The sequence below is a fragment of the Lissotriton helveticus genome, chromosome 1_1 (genome assembly GCF_964261635.1).
Source record: "Lissotriton helveticus chromosome 1_1, aLisHel1.1, whole genome shotgun sequence".
Classification (NCBI taxonomy): Eukaryota; Metazoa; Chordata; class Amphibia; order Caudata; family Salamandridae; genus Lissotriton; species Lissotriton helveticus.
In genome coordinates, this window is record NC_136057.1 from 1,895,123,304 (window position 1) to 1,895,148,833 (window position 25,530).

Genomic DNA, 25,530 nt, shown 5'->3' on the forward strand with positions numbered 1-25,530 from the left:
GACCTAGTCAGTAGTGCAACCCCCTTTAGGAGAATAAAGGTAGGAGCTGGTCCCATTCCAGATTAGATTATCCTGAACTATTCAACAAGAAGAAACTCTGGCCTTCGATGTTCTGCTCCACAGAAGACTGAAGAATCTCCCTTGTGGGCAAGGAGTGTCCACCCTGCAACTGCAGGCACCATCAATCGTCCAGCGGCTTCACTTTGTCGTCTTCCCTCGAGGATCCAGACTTCAGAGCCCGACGAGACCCGGATTCCCAGACCTCTCCGACCTCAACCTACATCTGCAGCACAGCTGAGATCTGTGGGTGCGACGAGACACGTGGGACCGGCCATCTTGGAAGAAACTGCACTTCGCTTCCAGCACGACTCCCGAGGTAAACTCGACCAAGTGCTTTGGGGACTGAGAAGCCCCAACCCCGAGCAGCTCCTGCACCGAAGATCAGCCCTCCAGCCTCCACGAGATCTGCGTGGGGCCCTTCTGCTTGTTTGCTGCTCGACGCGTTGTCTGGTCACTTGCCGGCTGCCTAGTGGCCTCCTAGACGACGAACCTTTGAATCTTTGCTGCTGGTCGGGTTACTCCAGACTGGCCCTTGCTCCCTTCCAAAAGAGGGGCACCCCGGACTCTCCTAGTCCGCACCAGACGCCTTTTCCCTTCACCTCGTGGGTTGCCTTTGCCAAGGCCTGTTGAGTCCAATCCCGGATCCGACACCGCCGACAGCGAGAGCCTGCGTGGGACAGCTCGTGCCTCCATCCTGGTCATCGAAGACGCCTCCTGGTCCACGAGGCTGCAGAGTCAAGCGTCCACTCTTCACCTGATCGCGACAACGACATCTGGTTCCTTCCTGGTTCCACTCCAGTCACTGGCTAGTGACTGTGAACATTGTCCCCTCTGCTTTCAGGTCTCCTTCTTCAACAATCCACCCTTGGACTGCACCTGACATCTTCCTCCTGGTCGCCTGCAGCATCTTTTCTTTCAGGCTCCATTGACTTCAACGCGAGAACCCGACGCACTTTGACACCTAGGCACCCGCGGACCGTGGGTGAGGTAACAAGAGCATTTCGGTGCTCAAGGGTAGTTTAACTGTCCTAGTGTCCAGTTCCACAGTTGTTTTAGTCCTACCTAGTCAGGATTGTCCGTACTCACCTTTAACTTGAACTGCACTGTCCATAGACGTTGTTACGCATCTCGCGTGTGAGTTCACACTTTGCACACGCGTACCGTGGGCCTCCTATTACTTACCTGAAGTTAGTATAGCGTGGTCCCATCGATCCTACAGCCTCTGGACAGCTCCATTCCTATTATCGACTTTCACATTCCACTTACTTAGTATATGGTTTGTCGTGCCCCTAGGGCACCATTGTAAATTTGTGCAACTTGTAGTATTTTTCGTAAGAGATTGTCATGTGCTTAGCCCTCTGACCTCATAAAGAGTTCAGAGGTGTTATTAATAAATATACTGTTTATTTTCATAACAACCTGTGTGGTGTCCTTTCATCTGGTATTCAAGGGGTTATATTGTGGTAAAACAGCTGGCTTCACATGCCAAAAGAGTTTAGCCTAAGACTGCTTTGTCCATGCTACCATTAGGATAGCTGGTCTTTAAGGTTGACTTACAACCAATCACCATAAGGGTTGTTTGGACTGATACAAGGTGATCACTAGAACTAGTGAGCATCATATATCAGGCCAATTTCTCACATTGGTGTGCAGCGGTTGGGATTTGAGCTTCCTGTTGTTTTTACCATGAATAATCTTGAAATATCATTTGAAAGATCACATCAGGTACTCTAGGTACATATAACCAGCTTAGAAATACTCTGAGTTCTACTGAACCAGCTGTTGTAGTAGAAAGGGCCTAGCACACCCTGACTACAACTCTTAGCAAGGGATCAGTAGGAAAACCCATAGTGTAGGTAGGTGCATCACTTACACCTCACTAGAAAGCATGTCTACCCATGGAGAGACTTCAGAGACTCCCCAAGTGGTTAGTGACCCTCCACAGGTCCTTTCCAGATATGCAGCTCTCAGTTTCCAGGAGATGAGACAATTGTGTACCTCCAGGAAATTGAAACAGGGTTCTAACCCTACCACTCCCTTTCTGTTAGGTCTCTTAGAGACATATGTTGCTAGAAAAGCTTCTAACACAGAAGGGAGCATGCCAGCCTTATAAGGTACTCTTGGAGATCCAGACCTCCCTGAAACAGAGAATGTAGAAGAGGAGGAGGAAGAAGAACCATCTGGGGATGAGGCAGACAATGGTTCTGTGATAGTCAGCAGACTCACAAGGGCCAACTTAGACCTACATAGGGAAGGATCTGGGGAACCCCCAGTACTGACCCTGAGCAGGCCTAACTTTGGAGTTAGGAGAGATAGATCTCATTCTAGGGACTCCAATAGAACTGTGCACTCTCATGCCTCTGCTCAGAGGAGAATGACTTCCCCTCAGAGAAGAGAGTATGAAGCAAGGATGAAGCAGGCTAATCTGAGGATCCAGAGGGAAGAACTTGCCCTTGCCAAAGAGAAGCTTGCCTTTGCTAGAGAGCAACAGTTGAGTGGGGTAGTCCCCACTGGTGGCAGCAATATCCCTAGGGATAGAGACAGGAGTTTTGATAATAGACACCTGAGTAAAATAGTGCCCCCCTATAAGACAGGGGATGATATCCACAAGTGGATAACTGCTTTGGAGAGGGCCTGCAAAGTACAGCAGGTACCCCAGAGTCAGTGGGCAGCTATATTGTGGCTCTCCTTTGAAGGTAAAGGTAGAGACAAGCTCCTCACTGTTAGAGATGAGGATGCAAATTATTACCAAGTCTTGAAAACTGCTCTGATTGATGGGTTTGGCTTAACCACTGAACAGTACAGGTTGATGTTCAGGGATACCCAGAAAACTCAGGCTCAAGATTGGACTGACTTTGTTGATTGTGCCACTAAGGCTCTGGAGGGCTGGTTACTGGGAAGTAAAGTTACTGATTACACAGGATTGTATAATCTAATTATGAGAGAGCAAATCTTAAATTGTCAGAACCAGTTGTTGCATCAGCACTTGATTGACTCAGATCTGACCTTTCCCCAAGAATTGGGAAAGAAGGCAGACAGATGGGTCAGGACAAGGGTCAAGCAGCAGAACCAGAACCAGGGTGGTGGCCAGAAGAAAGCAGACCAGAAGGGTAATGAGAATAAGCAAAATGACCAGAAGTCTTCAACAGGGCCCCAACAACCTAAGGAGGGTGGGTCCCAAACTTCCCAAAAGAAGAAGAATGATCGTCCTAAGAAACCATGGTGCCAATACTGTAAAAGTAACTCACTGGTTTAGTGAGTGCACCAAGAAAGGCCAAACTCCTACCACTACTGTCCCTAAGACACCTGCACCCCCTAGTACAGTTAGTAGTGGTAGTGTACCTCCCAAGGCTATAGTTGGGTTAACCCTGGGAACTGAGGTGGGTTCTGACTTAGTCAGAATTCCTACTCAGGCAGTTCTTGTTTGTACTGGGGACATGGATATGACCCCTACTGTAAGTCCTAGTACTCTGGGCAAGTACAGACAAACGCCTTTAATTAATGGAAAAATGGCTCAGGCCTACAGGGACACATGTGCCAGTGTCACCATGGTGACACCAACATTTGTGGACCCTGACCAGATCATGCTAGGTTCAGATTACCTAGTGACCAATGCTAGCAATGTCACTACCAATCACAGTATGGCAGTTGTTAATTTCTCCTGGGGAGGGGTAACTGGCCTCAAAAGGGTTGTAGTTAGTTCAGACCTCCCAGTAGATTGTCTTTTGGGCAATGATTTGGAATCCTCACTGTGGTCAGATGTGGAGTACAGGACTCATGTAGAAATGCTAGGTCTCTACTCACATGTCCTTGCTGTGACTAGGTCACAGGCCAAGAAATGCCCAGCTGAACAAGTGCTGGATCCTGGAAGAATGGACCAGACACTACCCAAGAGAAGGAATGGTAGGGTTAAGGCAGAGCCGTCCCCCCTGCCTCAGGTTGAGGATCAGCCCTCTCAGGAGGCTGACCCAGAGACCCCAGAAGGAACTGTCCTAGAAGAGTTTGAACCTGATCAGGTTGAATTTCTTGGGACAGGGGGACCTTCCAGGGCAGACTTGAGGCAGGCCCAATTAGATTGTTCCTCTCTTGAACCCCTCAGACAGCAGGCTACTGCTGAGGCTGCAGGGAATGCTACAGGTGCCCATAAAGTTTATTGGGAAGATGGACTCCTATACTCTGAGGCAAGAGACCCCAAGCCTGGTGCTACCAGGAGGCTGGTCATCCCCTTGTCTCTTAGAGGTTTCCTTCTCACCTTAGCCCATGAGATTCCCCTTGAAGGTCACTTAGGCCAGAACAAGACTTGGGACAGGCTTGCCCCACACTTTCACTGGCCTCATATGTCTGAAGACACTAAATAGTTTTGTCGCTCATGTGTCACCTGTCAAGCCAGTGGCAAATCAGGTGGCGCAACAAAGGCCCCCCTCATACCACTACCTGCGGTGGGGGTTCCCTTTGAAAGAGTGGGGATTGACATTGTTGGACCAATGGACCCCCCAACAGCATCTGGGCACAGATTTATACTGGTGGTAGTGGATCATGCCACCAGGTATCCAGAAGCTATTCCCCTTAGGACCACTACAGCTCCTGTTGTGGCCAGGGCCCTACTTGGAGTTTTCTCCAGAGTGGGGTTTCCTAAGGAGGTTGTCTCTGACAGAGGTGCAAACTTCATGTCAGGATACTTGACAGCAATGTGGAAGGAGTGTGGTGTCGATTATAAATTCACCACACCCTATCACCCACAGTGCAATGGGCTTGTTGAGACATTCAACAAGACCCTCAAAGGGATGATAAAAGGGTTACCTGAAAAGCTCAGGCGAAGATGGGACATCCTTTTACCCTGCCTCCTGTTTGCTTACAGAGAGGTCCCACAGAAGGGGGTTGGTTACAGCCCTTTTGAGCTTCTGTTTGGGCATCCTGTAAGAGGACCCCTATGTCTTGTGAAGGAAGGATGGGAGTTACCTCTCAAAAAGCCTAAGCTTGACATAGTGGACTATGTACTTGGTCTCCGCTCCAGGATGGCAGAGTACATGGAGAAGGCATCTAAAAACCTTGAGGCCAGCCAAGAACTCCAAAAAGCTTGGCATGACCAAAAGGCTGTCCTAACTGTGTATCATGCAGGACAGAAGGTGTGGGTGTTGGAGCCAGTGGCCCCAGCAGCTCTCCAAGACAAATGGTCTGGACCCCATACCATTATTGAGCAAAAGGGAGAGGTCACCTACTTGGTGGACATGGGAACTCCCAGGAAGCCCCCACAGGGTGCTTCATGTAAACAGGCTCAAAGCATTTGTCAGCAGGGAGGACATGGGCTTGCTCATGGCCACAGATGAGGGGCAGGAGGAAGAGTGACCCTCTCCCAGACCTGCTCACTCAGAACCCTTATGATGGATCAGTAGATGGTGTAGTCTTTTCTGACAGCCTCTCTGCCCATCAACAAGAGGATTGTAAACAGGTTCTTCAATCCTTCAGACAGATGTTTTCACTGACCCCCAGTCAGACAAACTGGTGCACCCATGAGGTGGACACTGGTGACAGTCTGCCTGTCAAGAGTAAAATCTACAGGCAACCTGACCACGTCAGGGACTGCATAAAGAAAGAAGTCCAAAAGATGTTGGAATTGGGAGTCATTGAACCCTCAGAGAGCCCTTGGGCTAGTCCTGTAGTTCTAGTGCCTAAACCTCACACCCAGGATGGTAAGAGAGAGATGAGGTTTTGTGTAGACTACAGGGGTCTCAATGCTGTCACTAAGACAGATGCCCATCCAATACCTAGGGCAGATGAACTGATAGACAAGTTGGCTTCTGCAACTTTCTTAAGTACATTTGACCGAACAGCTGGTTATTGGCAGATCAGGTTAGCTGAGGATGCCAAGGCCAAAACAGCATTTTCTACCCCAGGAGGTCATTACCAATTTGTGGTGATGCCCTTTGGTTTGAAAAATGCACCTGCCACTTTTCAAAGGTTGGTGAACCAAGTTCTCACTGGGTTGGATGACTTCTGTGCAGCATATCTAGATGATATTGCTGTCTTTAGCTCCACCTGGGAGGATCACCTGATCCACCTGAGGAAAGTCTTGGAGGCCCTGCAAAAGGCAGGCCTCACTATCAAGGCTACTAAGTGCCAGATAGGGCAGAGTCAGGTTGTGTACCTGGGCCACCTTGTGGGTGGAGGCCAGGTTCAACCACCGGAGAGCAAAATACAGGCCATAAAGGACTGGGCTCCTCCAACCACCCAGACACAGGTCAGAGCTTTTTTGGGCCTGTCTGGTTACTATAGAAAGTTTGTCAAAAATTATGGGTCCATTGTGACACCACTTAATGACTTGACAAGCAAGAAAATGCCAAAGAAAGTTCAGTGGACAGTTAGCTGTGAGAAGGCATTTGATGACCTAAAGCAGGCCATGTGTACTGCACTTATTCTCAAGAGTCCTGACTACTCCAAAACCTTCATTGTCCAAACAGATGCATCTGAGTTGGGTGTGGGAGCTATTCTTTCTCAACTGAATATTGATGGTCATGACCAGCCCATTGCTTTTATAAGCAGAAGGCTGACCCCTAGAGAGAAACGTTGGTCAGCTATTGAGAGGGAGGCCTTTGCTGTGGTTTGGGCCCTGAAGAAGTTGAGTCCATACTTGTTTGGAACTCACTTCAAGATTCAGACCGACCATAAGCCCCTCTTATGGCTAAATCAGATGAAGGGTGAAAACCCCAAACTTCTTAGGTGGTCCATTTCCCTACAGGGGATGGACTTTACAGTGGAGCACAGACCAGGGACTGACCATGGCAATGCAGATGGTCTCTCCAGGTATTTCCACTTAGAACAGGAAGACTCACCTGGTCAAGGTTAGTTTAATGTCCCTAAGTTTGGGGGGGGTTATGTAGGAGAGTGGTGTCTGCAATCCCATGGCCACCCCAGATTTTTGCTTTTTGCTTCACTGGTTTACGACTTTCCCTGGCTGTGGGCCTGCTAATCAGAACCACAGCCTAGCTGTTCTCTCTAAATTGACAACCATGTACTTTAGGTGCATTTACCGATTGGTACTGGGCCACCTTATCAGTCCCTGTACCCAGGGCCTACCAGGGGCTGAAGCATGTATTATGCCACCCCTGGCTGGCCATCTAAAACTGACACAACTGGCTGCATGACAGCTAGGGGAAGGTGGTGTAATCACCCTTTGCTATAGATATAGTATACCTACATCTAACCCTAAAATGGACACATATATTCCTATCAGTCACTCCTATGGAAGGCCTTATCAATCCTGAAGGCAGAGTGCTTGGAATTATGTGAGATGGTGCTCTGGCATGAGCTGAGCCCGTTTGCAGCTTGCGGAACCAAGTCCTAATAGCTGTTCCATGATAACACTATACCATATACTCTTAAGTGCATTATCAACCTCTCGGTTAAATGCTAACTCTGGTATAACATTATCAAAACATGTCGCGTAAGGTGTCATACGATTTGGAATACTACCCCCTCACCAATTCTGGCGATGGGGGTAGCATTCCACCCTTCTAGAGGGACACGACATGTATGTAACTGTGAACCCCGGTTAAAGTTAACTCGAGCCTCAGCATCACAAAATGGAAGCTGCCACCACAGACACAAGTCTGACCTCCTGCTGCTGGGAGTCCTTCCAGCGAGGATGGCTTGGACAAAGGGTTTCCTGCCTTGGGAGGTGCTAGCACCACCCCAGACAGGATTTTGTGTATTGAGGTAGGGAGGCCTGAAAGGAATGAGACATGCCTGGGGCACACAAGGTGCCCTGTGCATACACCGGTTCAAACTAGTTGCTGAGGCATCCCAGCCCCAGCTCTGGCGGGAAACCGGACAAAGGATAGGGGGTGTAACCACCCCCCTTCCTGGTCCCACCCAGGGGAGGGACCCGAACCTGTCCAGCTTCCAGCTCTTTGCGTGGAGATTGAGCGGCGGCAGTTGATTCCTTTTGACCTGTCTCCTGAAGTCTATGATGTCATTCTGGCAGACAGGCGTCCCTCCACTAAGTTGGTATACGCCTGCAGGTGGAACACATTTTTGGCATGGTGCACAGCAAAAGCTGTGGTTCCCCTTTTTGTCCTTATTTCAGTAGTTCTTCTGTTCCATTTTTTCTTTGGCCCAGCAGAGCTCTGCTCTGGGCACTATCGAGGGCTATCTTTCTGGTATTTTGGCCTTTCTCAGGCTCCCTGATCATTTCATTTCACGTTCATCCTATCTGCCAAAGGTTGTCTCTGCCTTTCACATCGGGAGGACCATCACTTTGCTCACCTTCTTTCCGCCTCTGCATCCTTCTAGAGAGGAAGAGAGGCTCCACCGTCTGGACCCATAACAGGTGCTCTCATTTTACTTGAACCGCACACAACAGTTGCAGGTGGATGACCAGCTCTTTGTTGGCTACGTTGGCGCCAAGAAATGTCGGACCATAGACAATGGACTATCTTGTGTATTAAAGCCGGTTACTCTCTGGCTAAAAAGGAGCCTCCTGAGGGGCTGCATGCCCATTCCACCAGGGCGATGGCTGCCACTATGGCATTGGGACGTGGTCTCCCTTTACAAGACATGTCAGGCAGCGACGTGGGCCTCGTTGCACACTTTTACTAAGCACTACTGCCTGGACAGCCAAGTTCTGAGACACTGCTTCTTTGGTTGTTCTGTTCTCTGAGACTTCCTGGTGTGATCTTGGTTAGCAGGCTCACCACTGGGGTTGGTATTGCTGGGGTATCTATTCTAAGGTAAGGAATCTATCAACGTGTTTCTTTCAGATGAACAAGTTACTTACCTTCGGTAACGATATATCTGTAAGAAAAATTAGCAGTGATAGATACCTTACCACCCCACCCATCCTCCCCGTTCTGCGATCAGATTTCTAGGGTTAAGGTCATCCCTTTCAGAGCCCTAGTTTCAAGACACCAGTGGTCAGTATCTTGCATGGCTCTGCGTTTCTGGTGCGGAAAGTCGTGTACAGTGCTTGACCCCACCTTCTGACATGCAGGGGTACTGCTGACGAAAAGTTTCCGGATCCAGTCTGATGCCTGGGGGTAATTCTACGGTAAGAAATCTATCACTAGTAATGTTTCTTACAGATATATCGTTACTGAAGCGAAGTAACCTGTTCATACTGTTGATTTGCTGTTGAAAAGTGTATTGGTAGGGGAATGCAGTATGTAAACCCATGCTATGCCCCTTCAGTATTATCATGCTTGACTGATTGCAATTGGTCCTTCGCCATCTGTGTAGTAATGTGGGCTTAAGTAAGCCTCAAGGTGATTCCTGCAGAAACATCAGATACCATTAGATAGGCCCTCAATGAAGTTTCTTGTCCATTCAAGATGCAGATATCAATTAATTTGTCCTCTGTAGACAGAAATATATTTAAGGATGTTCCCAGGATTCATAACAGCTTAGATTTGCCACCCGGTACCTGGGACTTGTGACTGTCACCCCTTCTGTAATGACAAAACTACTATAAGTACTAGAGCAGATGTAATGCAGTAACTCTCTGAAACCACAGTGACATAGTAATCGAAAAACATACCTCTGAACCAAGAGTTCTGCCTGATTTCTTTAATATTACTCATACAATTTTGATCCTGCATTCATGTTCCCGGCGTTTGCAAGCCTTGACATGAAAGGGTTCTCCTTTAATGCCCGCCTGATTTTCTCAATCATTAGTACTGGAAAAGAACAAAGACCACTCCTTGCAATCCAGAATGTTTTCATTGTCTGCCTTGCAGGCAGTATGTTTTGGCACTTTGTGACTGTGCTTTACAGGACAGCAAATATTTGCTGAAAATTGCTAGACACTCCCGCTCATGCACTGTTGTAACTAGTAGTTCATGTACATGGGCATCTTAATCTTTCTGTTCTGATGGATACTTCTAATCCGTTTCCTCAACTTCATATACTCGCCAGACTGTCCCGAACCTTTTCTGCCGCAGTTGTCCTGAGCACTAGGTGGTGCCATGCAGCTATGCGTTGACTCAGCACAGTGACACACCAGCAGATTGAAGCCTTCAAGGGGGACATGTTGCAGATATTTGGTGATTTTTCTCATTTCCTCTTGAAAACTTCTGGGCTCCAAGGAACCTCAGGCACCCCTCACGCCCTCTCCAAATCTGATTACTACTTCCAGATCTGTCCTCAGTTCTGTCTGACCCCCTTGGACCTGGTTAGGACCTTTTACCAACACTATACTAACACTAAGACCTCCATTCAGATCTGAGATCTGCGTTGGTCCCTTCCACATTGATGCAGATACCATTGCCACTAATGCTGGAAGAGGATCCATTATTGATAACAATGTCTGACACTGAACCAACCTCAACTCAATGTCACTCTATGAAATCACAAAAGCATGACCGGTCTTCAGACACCTTGACTCTGACCGCAGTGCCTCTACCAGGGCGTACACACCAGCAGGTGCTCAGTTATCTTTTTAACTGACTAAGAATAAGGTTAACCACAGGATGTTGGATGATGATTACTTTCTTGCCCCTCACTACACAGATGATTCCTTCTTCATAGCTTTGCTTGACCCTTCGTAGGTAGGGTATGACTCCTTAGTCCACCAACAGACAGTGTCTCCTTAAAGTAGTGGCTCTGAGCGCAGCTGAGGTAATGGCATTTCAGCTGTCTGCATTTGACACCAAAATGAACATCCTGACAAATGTTTTAACCTAAGGCAGCTACATTTGAACCCATGCTCCCTTTTAACGAAGCTCTCACTGATATTTTGATGGCCAAAGCCCTGTTCCTGCCCACCTGTAAATGGGCAGGTCTCTAGACTTGGCAAATCTCTTTGTGGCAAGCTTTGTTTTTTACCCAACATCCTACTCCAGAGATCCTTGTAGTTCAGGCCTCTACCAATAAAGTGAATTCCCCCCTCCGTGACCTGGAACAATGCGATTGACTGAAACCGCTGGTAATTCAAGACCCAGGCTTAGCATTGGTACAAACCCCTGAACCTAATGACCCTCTTGAAAATATTGCTAATGGGAATCGGTTAAACAAAACCTGTAAGATACTGACATGGAAGAACACAGGAAATAAAAATAAGCTGAGGAATTTCAATTGGCTAATAGAGTGGGAAGGGCAGGACATCATTTGCATTCAAGAGACATGGGCAATTGAGCCCATTTTTATAAATGACTACCGCTCTTTTCAAACAAAGGCTGTACCCTCCGTGTCAGGGAGGCAAAGGGTGGTCTCAGCGTTCATTCCTAACACGGCGGAAACACAAGTAAAGAAATTTGAGGCGGTAAGCCAGTATTTCCACCTTCTTACCTTATGCCATGGAAAGGAAGGGATCTGGATCCTAATTAACTACTATAACAGCAGCATCGGAACAAATATGCATTTTGTAGCTGCGGAAGTAATTGGGGCGATTAATAAGATCTGTAATGAGTTAGGAGTAAATTAACCCCCATGTATCATCTGGATGGGTGATTTTAACCTTCACCCTTGTAATTTTAGCCAACGTCTAATTTGTGGACTAGTAGATCAGCTGGGCTATCCGACGTATCATTTTTCACACAACAGTTCTGGTTGAACCTTAAATAGGTTTCTCTTCACTAGAGATATGTTTTTAATGCGTGATTCAAATGGTTGACAAGATCCCCCACAGAATTTTTTTTCCCAGGAACTTTGTGATTCAACTTGACTACATAATGATCTCTGATTCCCTCTTTGGTAGGGTTACAGACCTGGCTGCTCGGTTTACCCCCCTAAGTGACCATACAAGATTAACGTGTGGGGTACTCTTATCTCCTGGGAAGGAGATCAACTATCCGTTAATACATTCCCCCATACTGGCCAGGATAGATGGATGCCAGTTAAAGTGATCCCATATGGACAAACATAAATTTGTACCTTTAGTGATACACACATTTTAACTAAGTATCATTAATTGTCTAGATCAAGAATGATCATCAATAGACGTAGCTTCTTCCTTTGAAGTTCTTTTAAACCAATTAAAAAGGGCGCGTAGTTGGCAGAAGGAGTCTGACTCAAGGATAACTAAAGGTTGGTTTGATACTCCATGTACACAAGCAAGGAAGCTCTCTATAAAGCACTAAATGAGCAACCTAGAAATGGGGGTCAAATCGCCTGGAAGGTGTACAAAGAAGCAAGAAAGAAAAGGGAAGGATCTCTGAGGGAGGAAATATGGGCCAACCTCGAGCAGGCCTCTACAAATGGTAATAGCAAAGAGTTCTGGGAACTAATTAACTCACCCAACCTCAAGCCTAAGGGAGAGCCCTCCCTGGATACTAACGTGAGCGAAGAAGATTGGGTTAATCACTTTTTGTGTATCTTTTCCCCCAAAACTCTGTCTGCCACATCCCCCACGATTACTTATTCTACGGACCAAGAAAGGCTATCTTTCTCGCTTGGCGAGATAAGGGAGGGGTTGGGAGCTTGTTCTCGAAGGAACGCACTGGGACCAGATGGGGTCCCAATAGATTTCTTTCAGGACAACCTAGATCTTTGGGTACCCTTATTAACTAATGTTTTCAATAACGGATAGGTCCCCCACTGTCCTGGAAATCTAGCATAATTGTTCCTATTTATAAGAAGGGAGATGGGGGAGCCCTAAGAATCATAGGCCAATTTCTCTGCTAGATACAACAGCAAAATTAATGGGGCGACTGCTTCTATCAAGGCTGGAGTTATGGGTAAAAGAGAAGACCATCTTAATGCAAGCCCAGTATGGGTTTCAGCGAGGAAAAGGCACTGTTGAACAGTGTCGGAACCTCTCCTTGATTGTGGATAAATACACTGGGGCAAAGGGTGGAAAACTTTATCTTGCCTTCATGGATCTCTGGCAAGCATTTGGTATGGTTTCCCACTCCAAGCTCTGGTACATAATGGAGGAGATGAGCTGTGAACCAGCAGTTATTAATTTTATAAGACCGCTATATTCAGACGCTATTGCTTTGGTGCATTAGGGAAAATGGGGAATGCACCCGTCCTTTTAAGATCTTAAGGGGATGAGGCATGGCTGTGTCTTGACTCCGTTTCTTTTCTCAATCTACACAAATGGAGTGGAAAAGGCACTTATGACTGCAACTCTGGATGTCCACATGGTGGATTTCCGTCCAGTGCTTATGCAGATGACACTACTTCTTGCCTCATCAGGGTTAGGCCTCCAGACTCTCATTTCTGCATATACGTCCTTTATCTCCTCACTGGACCTTCAAGTAAATCAAACTAAGTCCTTTGTAATTGCGGCAGGGATAGGAAGACATGATAAAATACCCAGTTTTCCCATGGACTCTGGGGAAAATTGGGATAGTGGACTCATCTTACTTGAGGGTCCTTCTTGATAAAAATCAGACGTGTCAACATTTAGTGGATGGAAGAGCTCTGGGTCTTGAGCGAAGTCTAATTGCGATTAAGGCTTTCTTACAGAAATTGGGCTCTAAGCCATTAAACCCAAGCAAGAAGAACTACCAGGGCAAAGCAAAATCTGCAGCGACTTATGGGGCTGGGTTGTGGGGGATGGCTCCCATGTTCCCTACAAGCTATTGAAAATAGATTCTTCAAGTCATTAGTCTCCCTTCTTCCATCTTATTCGAATTACATTGTTCATATTGATTTGGAACTACCTTATATCACCGACTCGATCGAGCTGGCACCAATTCTCCTCTGGCGCTATATTTGGAATCGGGCCAATTTGACTCTTAACACAAAATATTATCAAAGATTGTTTAAAACTAGAGAACCGTGGTAAAATCAAATGGCGGGAACTGACAAACATGGGTCATATAGAATTATTTAAAGATCCCTTATTTTGTAAAAAATATCCAGAGGTAAACTGGTGGATCCTTTTATTAAGATGGCCCAATATTTTAGAGCAGAGATGAACTATACTAAACAGTCGGTGCTTAATTATCAACTGGTCCCTTCTCTGATAGATGGTGGATATTCGTATTTAGTGGACATCCCGTCTACGCAACACAAGTTTATTTTAATTTGGTTTCGTTTGAATCTTCTCCCATTAATGTTGGGTGTCCCGTCAAAAAGATTTAAACGTTCTGATTTATCACTCTGCCCTTGTGATGGGATGTCACCTCAGTCTGATTTACATTATACATTCTTTCGTGGTTTTTACAAAAAAGAACGCATGGTATATATTGTCCCGATTTTTAAAACGGTCTAATTTGTGATCTTGTCGAGTTACATTACATTTTTTAAAGGCATTTCCCAAACCTTTAGTTTGATACGCAGTGGCACTCTATTGGTGGGCGTGCATGGGCAAGAGGGAACCGCTGGATCTGGATTCTAGATGATTTATTACGTTTTAAATAACCTGTTTTTTACCCAAATTTTACATGTTCTGAGGTATTCGTCCCTGTCTATTTTGGGACTCTCAAAATGTTTACTGTTCTGATATCCTGAGAATGAATTTGGAATTTAATTGTCAATTTTATTGGTTTGGTTCAAATTGTTTTTTATGTACTTTTATAATCCTAATTGGAAGATTGAATAAAGTTTGGAATTGGAAAGTGAATTCCAGTTCTGTCCCCACTCTCTGCTGTACATAGGGAATCCATGTTGGCAAGCCTATTTTTCCCTCAGCCAGTTTTGCACTGCGTTTGTTTAACCCCTTGGCTGCTGCCGTCGGCCAACAGTCGTCACGTGCACTACCTTGGTAGTGCTGCGAATGTCCGTTGGCCGACAATGGGGGGGCAGGATCAATTATTGCCTCCCAGGGTGGCAAGCAATCACATCTGACATGTGGGTCTTACAAATTGTTCAACATGGCTATGCCCTGCCTTTTCGACCTTCCAAATATTCACCCTACATCGGAGTGAATTTCAGGCAAGCACTTGTCCATTCTACTGCAAGATGCTCAAGGGTAATCTCCAAAGGTGCCATCGAGAGTTTACAGGAATCTGGTCGACTCAAACTTGTTTTGGACCTTTCACCTCTGAATCCCTTCCTTAAGAAGAACCAATCACTAGTGCTGTAGTACACGAGAGAGACTTCAACTTACAGGTCCTAGGCCCCCATTGTGCAATATAACTAGGGACTTACAAGTTTAGGTATGCCATTTGCATGCAAGCCAATCGCACCTACACCATTTTAAGAGTCAGAGCACATGCACAGAGCACTGATTAGCAGGGTTCAGGGCACTTCCGAGCCATTACCACAGTGGCTGGTTGTCAAAATGGGGGCAAAATGTCTGGGGTGAACTAGCAAAAAGCTGGTTTCCTTACGCTGTCCTTGACATCAGCGAGGCTGCGTCCTGGGCATCATAACATACAGTCACAAAGCACTACCGTCTTTGCAGCCCGGACAGACAGGAAGGAAACTTTGCTCTCTTGGTCTTGCAGAACTCTATGGTCTGAGTCTACTCGACAGGCCCTCCTTCTGCCGCCTCCTATTTAGCTTCGAGAAATTCCTGGTGGATACTCTAATCTAACTGGAGGTTCTTCACTGCCCTCTCTGTTCTGCATAGTGGCTTCTCTTTAACGTCTACAAAGGTCCCACATTACTAATCTGATAGACTACTAGCCGCAGATTCCTTCACGTAGAATTATCCCGAGGGGTGAGACTGGATCCAGAAACTTTTTTGCCACAACATCCTTGCACGCCGGGGCGACATCACGCTACTCCGCCCAGGCGTACGTGACGTCAGCGAGGTCACATGAGACCCGCCCTGGCGCTCCTACGTCAGTTTTTTCCTTTTCCGCGTGCAACGCGGATCCGGTCCTTGCTTACGGGCCTGTTACGGGCACTTTTTTCTCTATTTCTTTTGGTGGAACAGTGTGCGAATGCCTTCAGGCTTCAAAACGTGCACGTTTTGTGGGCATCTTATGTCGGCGACGGACCCTCACCTCATTTGTATGTGGTGTTTGGGGGGAGGATCACGGCACCACTGATTGTGAGGCGTGTCAACAGTTGAAGCTGAAGTCGCAACGGGAGCGCCACATGAAACTTCTTTTGGCGCGTCTCTCCAGGTCAATGTCCTCTCCTCGATCAGCTTCGGCAGACTGCTTCAGATACGGCCGTGGTCGTCGTCTTCGCTCTTCTCCAATGTCACACAAGCGTCGCTCCCCGGTTGGTAAGTGTCGTAGTTTGTCCCCGGGGGCTGGGCTCCGGCCTGCCGGGGGCGTGACCTCTCCGCAGGTGATGCTGCCCCGTGTGTCGTCCTATCCACTGTTTCCCGGTGTTAGGACGTCGAGGGTCCAAATGTAGACATATGCGGGGGCCTTGCAGGCTTCGCTGGCGTCTCCTCCTCTTTCCCCTCCTGGGGCTTCGGCGGATCCCTCGCCTTGTGCAGGGCCCTCTGCGGCGCCCTCTGTGGCGCCTACTGGTTCTGATCCAGGCTTGGAGGATGTGGTGCTGTTGGGGTGCGGCTCCTCCGGGGCACCTCCTTCAGGCCACGCAAACCCCGGCGGGAGTCCCTGTGTTGTCGTGGGAGGTCACCAGGGCTCGGATCAAATCCCCGAACCCCTCCCGGTCCTTTGGCAAGGTGGTCCTGTCTAAGACCAAGGTGATGCCGCTACGGCGCCGGCAACAGCTGGTCCATGCGGAGCCACAGGGGTCGGTGGCCCCTCCTCATCCCGCTCTGGGTAGAGGCCGGGTGAGGACTCCTTGTCCCTCTCCGGGCTCCTCTCGTCCCTCCCCACAGGCGGCTGCCTCGTCGGAGGGCGAGTCGGAGGTTCAATCAGCCCTGGCACCACCACATGGGTTGCCGGGTGATCTCCGCCACATTCTGGACCGCAGCTGGCGGAGGGCTTCGTGTCACTCCCCTGGGCCGTCTTGTTCCCCCACACAGGTGGCTTCCTCGGCGGGGGTCGAGTTGGTGTCGTTTCAGCGCCGCCCCGGAGCCGACTCCAGGTCTCCACTCCGGTACGGGGTGACTTGGGGGAATCGTGTCCGGTGACGCCAGATGGTGCCGATGTCCTGCCTCAGGCAGCGGACTCTACGGCTCCGCACAGGGGTCGTACCGCGAATTTGTCTTCGGACACTCCTTCTCCAGAGGCAGGCTGTATAGTGGTGTCGTCCTCCCCAGAGACTGGTTGCAGGATGGTGTCTTTTTCACCGGCGTCGAAGGGCAGCTCCCCGCCCTTCCTGAGGAAGTTGTGTTCGTCGGAAGAGCAGGAGGTCCCTCATTTTTCAGCTCCTTCTGACTTCCAGGTCTGGCCAATGCCTGTCCCGCTTGGCCTCGGGGATGGCCGCCTTAGTTTGCAGCCGTCGCCCACGGAGGAGCTTCTTTCTCTGCCTCCAGGTCCTACGGAGGCGGGTGCGGCCTTCGCCCACACGGTGTCCACGTTTGTGGGCATCCTGCGAATGGGTGACCCGGTGGCTCATTTTTCGGCGGACCATCTGTTGAAGGTCCTCCACCTGGGCTCTGGTGGGAGGGAAATCTTGCTTCCCTTTGAAGGTCCGCTCCTTTTGCGGACCGCTTTTCCCTCCCTCCCTGCCGCCACTGTTGACTCCGCCGTCCAGGGAGGCCCGCTGGCTGGACTATTGGGGGCGCACCATGTTCGCCTCCACCAGCTCTCCCCTGCGGGCCCTTAACTACTTGTGTGTTCTGGCTAGGGCCTCCTCCTGTTTGTGGGACTCGGCTGAGTCTCTGGGATCCGCGGCGTACCAGGAGACTGGTCAAGCAGACTTACGACATCATGCATTGAATGGCCGGGAACTTGCAGCTTTTATTCTCCGCTCCGCCCTGGACATCTCAGAGGTGCTTGGCTGGGCCATGGCTTCCTCAGTCGCTCTCAGACGCCATGCATGGCTTCGGGACGGAGTATTCCCTGAGAATATTCTGGAGCAACTCATCGACCTTCCGTTTGATGGCAGCCTGTTGATCCATGCCCCGGCCGACTCCGCCATTCAAAGGCTTTTGGCGGGGCTCCGTCTGCCTCCGCCTTATCATCCTCCTCCGCCTTATCATCCTCCTCCGTCGCCTCCGCAGTGACTCCTGAGTTGGGCTGACTCGGGGCCTTTTTAGGCTGGTTGTTCTGGCTGTGGAGTGTGTTTTCTGGCCAATTGCGTTCTTCCCTTAGACTTTGGCATTGTTGGCTGCTGGACGGTCCTTTTGTTGATTGTGTGTGTTCTGCCGTAATTGTTGCGCAGACTTGGCCCTGAGATTAGGCTTTCTGCTTTGCTTAGGCTGCTTGTAAAGCCTTCACAGGGGTGTTTTTTTTCCCCAGTGGCTCTTTTGTTTTTCCTGTGCAGCGGAAGTTCTTCTAAAGAGGGTTCACATATTTTGGGACTTAACGTACCCTATGTGGGATAGTGGTAGCTGTCATATGGCTTGCACTCTGCTGGAGGTTCTGGTCGCCTTCGGGTGCCTGTTCTCCATGGTGTTTATGTTGGTTGTTTTTGCTTCTTGAGGTCGTGTGCATGACCACTTGTGGTGGTGTGCCCGGGCATCTCCTCCTCTCCCTGCTCCTGTCAGAGGTTTGGGATGATCCTGTGTTCTCTCTTGGCAGGCGCTGCCTACTCTGCCTTCCTGGGGCCTTGGGCTGTTTTTCTTGCTTCTGGCGTCTTTGACTGCCGGTGCTGTTCTGGCTGGCAGGTTGCTCTCCATCTGGAGTGGATTCCCCTTTTCCCTCGTTTCTTTGGGTCTTCTAGGCTTCTTCCTCCTCCCTTCCATGTCTTGGCACTGGGCGGAAGCTAGGTTGCCTTGTGGGGGAATGGGGTGCTTCGGCCTTCCCAACCTTGCACTGGTTCCTCTACTGTGAGGGTACGGGCCTCTTCAGCCTTCTCCCTCCTCCCTCCTTCCTCCTCCCTCTTCCCCCCTCCTTCCTCGAGGTCGGTGGGGTTCTGCTGGTGGGGGTTCCCATTGCCTGGCAGAGGCGAGGTTCTACCTTGTCCACAAATTGGGGCCCCTGTGGGGCCCTCTGTTCTGTATTGGCTCCTGGGGTCCTTTCGCAGACCCTCCTTCCCAGTGGGTATTGCTAGGATATCTATTCTACGTGAAGGAATCTGCGGCTAGTAGTCTCTATCAGATGTACGAGTTACTTACCTTCGGTAACAATGTAAATGGCAGAGACGATTCTAGCCGCAGATTCCTTCACGGCCCGCCCTTCCTCCCCTAATCTGCGAGGACCCTTGGGTTGGTCTTCGGTACATGCCTCGCGGGGGGATGGGGGTGGGGGGGGGCTGTGTCTCCTGTGAGTGCCTTCCTTATTCTGGATGAGTGGCTCCATCTGGGGTGGTTCATTCCTCCTTTGGTTCTTTATAGGATGGGGCTCCGGTGCCCTGCTGCTCTGGCTACTCCAGTTTATGGGGGGGGGGGGGGGGGGGTGGGGGGGGGATTGCTTCCTATCCCTGTCCTTCCATTGCTTTCCTCTGCTTGAGGGTCATCTGGCCATGTCTTGTCCTTGTCCCTTGTAGGGTGGTTTCCCTCTAAGTTGGGGTGGCTTGGAGAGGAGTTGTCCCTGTCTGTCTTGGGACTGGTCCCCTTCCTTGTTCAGGGTGGGGGTGGTAGGTTACTATGTGTGCCAAGACTTTTACGCATACTCCTTGCCTCTGGGGCACAGGGTTGGGAGGCTGTCTATGTGTTGGGAGGGTGGCTGCGCAGGGCTCTGCTTGTGCTTTGTTCACACTACTCTGTGTGGTGTTGTTAGTCAGTTTCTTTCCAATTTTTATGCTCTTCGCACACTGTTCCCATGCTCCACAGTTTATCTGGTGGTTCGCGTTGTGGTGCGGAAAAGTTCTCAGAAGAAAACTGACGTATGCGCACCGGGGCGGGTCCTATGTGACCTCGCTGACATCACGTACGCGGAGGATGCCTGGGCGGAGTCGCGTGATGTTGTCCTGCCCCGGCGCATAGGGATGCTGTGGCAAAAAAGCTTCTGGACCCAGTCTCACGCCTGGGGATAATTCTACGTGAAGGAATCTGCTGCTAAAATCGTCTCTACCAGATACTTTGTAACTCGTACTTTAGCACATAAGTATCAACATTTGTTCATGATGTGTCTGAGTGCACAGAAAGGGGAAAATAGAAACTGACATCAGCACAGAGTGGTGGCACTTGTATGTGGCTCTGCTCGATCGCTTCTTGGGCGGTACAGAGCCTAGAAGGAGCCTCACAGGATCACCAAGCAACATGCGGGAGCACTGCTGAAATAAAAGTTCCGGATCCAGCCTGGTGCCTCCGGAGTATTCTGAGATATGGTATCTGGGGTTAGAGTATCCACCAGAAAGACTTGCCAACGGTAAGCAACCTGTTCTTTTGGACGTTTAAAGCGCATTCTTAGAATTAGAAATTTCTTTTATTAAAATGAGGAAGCATTTTTGTAACCGCATTTAGTAGTATTACTATGCAAATAGCACATTAATAAGGGTCAATGATTAAAGATAGCATTCCTTGGAGACCCTCTGCTATCTTGAGTCACAAGAATGTTTTCCAGTTTCAGCCACTCCTGGGCCTTCGATTCCCAAACGCCCCAGGGAGGAAGAGGAGGAGAGCAGCACAGTGGAGAGCACAGAGCATGCATCAGAAGAACCTGCGGACATGCCAGTGACCAAGAAACAGCGAAGTGTGCAGCGTGTCGAGCCTGAGGTATGTAAGGCACCCTAGTCTACCCTTCAACCAAATTGAATACAGGAAATTGGTTACCTTCTTAATTCACTGTGCTGGTTGAGTATCTCTAAAGAAAGTTCACCAGACATGATAGCTGAAAATAAGTTTAATTTAGCTCAAAACATCTTGCCCTTAAATCTCTTCTGAGTACCTTGCAGCAAACGTCTAGTCGCACAGATGCAATAAAAAGTGTGCAGCAAGGATCCAGTAATTGGCATCCTCTGTCCAAACATTTGTCATTCTTTAGATGCATGTTTATGGAAGTTTGTTTGTAGTAGGTGATTTACCTTCTGGTGTTTTAAAAGAATGTGCATTTCAAATTATCTCCCATTATGTATGCGTTATATTGCAACAATTTTGGCGCAATAACCAATGTACAGTTCTCTTGCTGTTTCCTTACATGAACCACAATATTGTATTTTATCTATGACTTTGATTTTTGGCCAAACGCTGTAGCTTGGGACAGCCTTCTGGAAGTCACATTTTCTCAATCATGGGGTCTTTATTAATATTCAAATCACAGAACTGATCAAATCTTTCAAAAACTGCCTATTTCTTTTTTACGCTTGAGTACAGCCCTGTACCAGTGGTTCCATAGCTTACAAAGAGGTTTTGTTTACAGTTTAGGGCTTATGGATAAGTCACAGCAATTATTTATTTATTTTAAAACTGCAAATACTAGGGTAACAACCTTTTTATTATGTGTAACACAAGAATATTGTATCATGTTATGCCCAATACAGTCATCTAGCCTGGGGGCAGCAGTATGTGGAGAGCATTCCACAAAACTATAGAATGGGGTCTATGTACAGACCTGCAGGTACTTTGGCTCTGCGTTTTGAACAAATATTAGCCTCATGAAAAAGCTTGGAGAGCTCATCTTTACAAAAACCTTTGATCGCCTGAAAATTCAAGTGATTTTGTGTTCGGACATGTTTTACCAGATCTCCTATGGGGCTCACAATATAAATTATGTTCACCTTTCTGGCTTATGTAATGGCCTTTCAAGATTGCAGTTGGAAAGTATGTTTGGTCCATGTGTTTAAAAAAATTGGGGGCCCTTCATCTGGAAAGGACTAAATTTGCTTCACGTGGAGGAGAGCACTAGGGAAGGAGGAGTATGCTCTGCTTAGAGCTTGAAAAAATAAGTCTCCTAACCTCCGATTCCTCACTTTTTGGGTCCTCGCAGACTGTATCTGGAAACTTTTGCAATAGCGCATGCAAGCAAGAGGTGGCAAAATAACCTTGTAAATGTTGTTCTCCAAAACACTCTAGCTGATCTTTTTTGTTGTGGTGTCTACAAATACAAAAAAATCTAGTCTATTTTTATAAATTGATATATGATTTCTTTTTTTTTTTCCATTGTTTTGGTGCGGTTTACATATTTTTCACTTTACAGTCAAGAGCCACAGCTACCAAAGGTTGAGGGTAAGATTTAACAAGCTTAACATACTGGCCCTGAAAGGATTGGTAAGTGTATTACATATAATACACCTCATTTCCTCACATTCTGGCTATGATCCAGATGTTTCAACACTCAACCTGGGTCTTGGAGAGAAAGGATCTGACACTTCTAGGCCTCTTTACCTCCTCCATCGTGCTTGTAGACTGTGCCAGATAGCACTTGCGGGCTACGAAGGGGCATCTGAAGTCTCAGTGGGATCATCTCCAAACGGACCTATCAGAGTCCTTCCGGGTGTTGGAGGAGACTACGACATACCTGCAGTGGTGGCTGCTTGACCACAATTGGACCAGCTGCAGACAGCTCTCCATACCCCACTCAGGAGAGGTGAGGTCATAATCTATGCACTGTTGCTGGGTTGGGGAGGCCACCTGGGTGAGGTGGAGATCAGAAGACTGGTCTCCAGTGTATTCTTGCATTTACATCACATGCTGGAGTTGCAAGTGATTTGCTTGGCTTTGAAGGCATACCTCCTCACCCTTAAACGTTAACGGTTGCAGGTTATCACAGACAGCACTGCTACCATGTGGTATTGAAACAAGCAGATCAGTGTGGTTATGGGTCCTGTCCCAAGAGGTCCTATGTCTCTGAAAGTGTCTAAGCACTCACCATTTCCTTGATCCAGCGCCAAGAAATACTAATTAAACTTGTTGGATCATGAAAAGCAGCGACAATCTGAGGCGCCGCAGGGTTTCTTCTAGCAATGGGGAGAACACTTGCTCACACTTTTCACTACCGAAGAGAATGCACACCTTCCAGAATTTTGCGTCCATTGTAGGGGCCTGTGGTTCACCTCATGGCCACAGGTTCAAATCCCAGCGTGTCCACTCAGCCTTTCATCCTTCTGAGGTTAATAAAATGAGTACCGTTGAGTTGGGTGTCAAACATCTGTTATTCAGCACCAAGATACGGTAGTGGGTGAATGTGCACTTTTCAAATACACGTTATGTTATGTTTCCTAGGCATTATTCCCTCAGAGATGCCTTATGTCTGAACTGGGCTCGGGACACCTGTGTGCCTTTCCGGCTACTTCCTCTCCTGTCCATAGTGCTGAAAAAGTTCAAGAAAGACTTGGCCAAAGACATCCTAGTGGCTCCGGTATGGGTGAGAAGAGTGTCGTACCTGGAACTTCTGACCATGAGCGTTGACTTCCAACTCCGGCTGCAGCATAGCTTTGGTCCTTCATCCGAGCCTGCACAACTCATACCTCCATGCATGGAGATTGAAGAGCAACTGTTGATGGCTTTTGATCTCCTGCCCGAGGTGGTTGGTGTCATCCTAGTAGCCAGGCATTTATCCACCAAAACTTTCTACACAGATTGCTGAAAGAAGTTTGTTGCCTATCTTTGGCCCAGTTAGGCCTTTCTGTGGGATCAGTTAAAGGTGATCTTTTGGCTATTTTTGGCCTTTTTGAGTTTGCCAGATCAGTCATCACTTTTCAGATCACCTGATGTGTTCCTTGAACAGGCTGAGCCACATGTTTCCGCCAACACCTGATTTAGTTCTCATGTACCTTCTGTGCGCTCCCTTTGAGCGATTACAGAGCTGTCCTCTGTTGACCATCAAGCCTGTCTTCCTCATCGCCATGACCTCTGCAAGGGAATGAACTCCAAGCCCTGTCTGTTCAAAGGCATACCCATCGATCTTTCCGGACAAGCTAGTCCTCCAGACAAATGCGCATTGTTGCCGAAGGTTGTTATGCCTTACTCATCAAGAAATCCATCACCCAATTGGTCTTTTCTACATCACCTCATCCTTCTAAGGAGTAGTAACGTCTTCACCCTCTTGACCGCCAGTGAGCCCTCTTTTTAATTTATTAATTTTTTTTTTTTTTTACATCAAGTGGACCCAAGACTATTGTTTGAACGATCAACTGTTTGTTGGTTTCTTTGGTACGAAAAACGAAAAAGTGATGCAGAAGAGAACCATATAACTATTGATTGTTTTATGTGTCAAGATTTGCTACAGACAAGCCAAGAAACGGCTCCCAGAAGGCTTTTGTGCTCATTCCACAAGAGCAAAAGCTGCTACCACTGCACTGGCACCCGGTGTTCTGGTCTCAGACTTCTGCCAAACTGCTGCATAGTCATCCCTCCACACTTTCCCAAAGTGCTTTTTTGCTGGACAACCAGGATTGTTGAGATGAGCATTTCACCCAATGTGTCCTTCAGGATTTCTTGGTCTGAACCGTTCCACAGAGCCACCACCTGGAGTTACTGCTTTGGTATGTATTCCCAATGTGTCTCTATTAGAAGAATAACGAGTTGCTTACCTCTTGGTAGCACCTTTTTTTAGTAGAGACTCTTACAGTACATTATTGAGCAGTAGCTCGGCGTGCCAGTGCATGACATAGTTCTGCTCCTCAGCATCTCACTGTAAAGGCTACATAGGCACCACCCTAGCACTGTGTACCATCATCTCCGATCTGGCGAGAGCTTCCTCTGTCCTCTTTGTGGACACATTTTTTGACATTTGATTCTTTTTCCCAGTGTGCTAAGGATGTAACCGAAAAGCCTGTGGGGTTTCTGTGAACCCCCATCTGGTTTGCCTCTGGTGCTGGGCCAAGAGTCCAATGCTGGAGAAGATTGATGCACCCCTCACCTGCTGATCCCTGGCCTATTAAGTGTTGTTTGAGGCCAGGTAGGCAAGTGCACATTTTGACATGGTCTCCCCCAGTTTTTGCCCTAGATGGTTTTTGACTGAAAGTGCATTGTGGCACTGCTAACTAGGCTGCCAGTGCTCTTTCCTTAAAGCAAGGTAAATGTCTAGTTGTAACCTAATTGGCAAGGACTTCAGCACCGCTGTAAGTCCATAGTAAATGGTACCCAGTGCGTGGGTACTAAAGAGGGCTGCATTGGCAGCAGCATGTTTTATGCTACCCAAAGTGACCCACACTAACTCCATACATACTGCCATTGCAGGATATGTAAAATGGTGCATACCATTTTGAAAACACGACATGGCATACTCCCTGTGTGCCATGCCAAGGTACACTGCATATACTATATATATGCCACGCCTACAGTAGGCCATAGAGGCCTAAGGCAGTGTGCATTGTATGATGTGAGGGCACATCTACATGAGCAGACTGCCCCCTGTGATGTCTAGTTCCATTGCTAGATATTGCAAGTGATCAGTCAGCCATCTTAAGGCCATACACTGAGCACTGGTCATTAGTGGTTTCAGTGCAGCCATTATGTAGCTGGGAAACTCTTGTGTTTGGTATCAAACACCTTGGTTTAATAAATCTGTACTCATTCCAGTACCAGATGCATCATGACATGACATGACATGCAACCAGAGTGCACCTTATAGGTTCCCCCAGAAAACCTACTAGTCCTCTAGTGTGCATGCTCATTGGTATCATTCAGCCTGTCACCACAGACTAGTTTCTGACCCCCTGTAGGTGAGCGCCCTTGCATCTGATAGAGACTACTAGCCGCAGATTCCTTAACGTAGAATTATCCCC

The 25,530-nt window shown here is 48.1% G+C and overlaps 1 protein-coding gene across 4 annotated transcripts in view; it reads left to right on the top strand.

Moving 5' to 3' along the window:
• TPR (translocated promoter region, nuclear basket protein) overlaps positions 1-25,530 on the top strand; it is a 728,231-nt gene that overhangs the window by 424,104 nt on the left and 278,597 nt on the right. For all 4 annotated transcript variants that reach the window (XM_078642622.1, XM_078642637.1, XM_078642629.1 and 1 more), the window contains exon 38: positions 20,427-20,578. In XM_078642622.1, the coding sequence (XP_078498748.1) occupies positions 20,427-20,578 (152 nt within the window). The remainder of the gene's footprint in view (positions 1-20,426; positions 20,579-25,530) is intronic.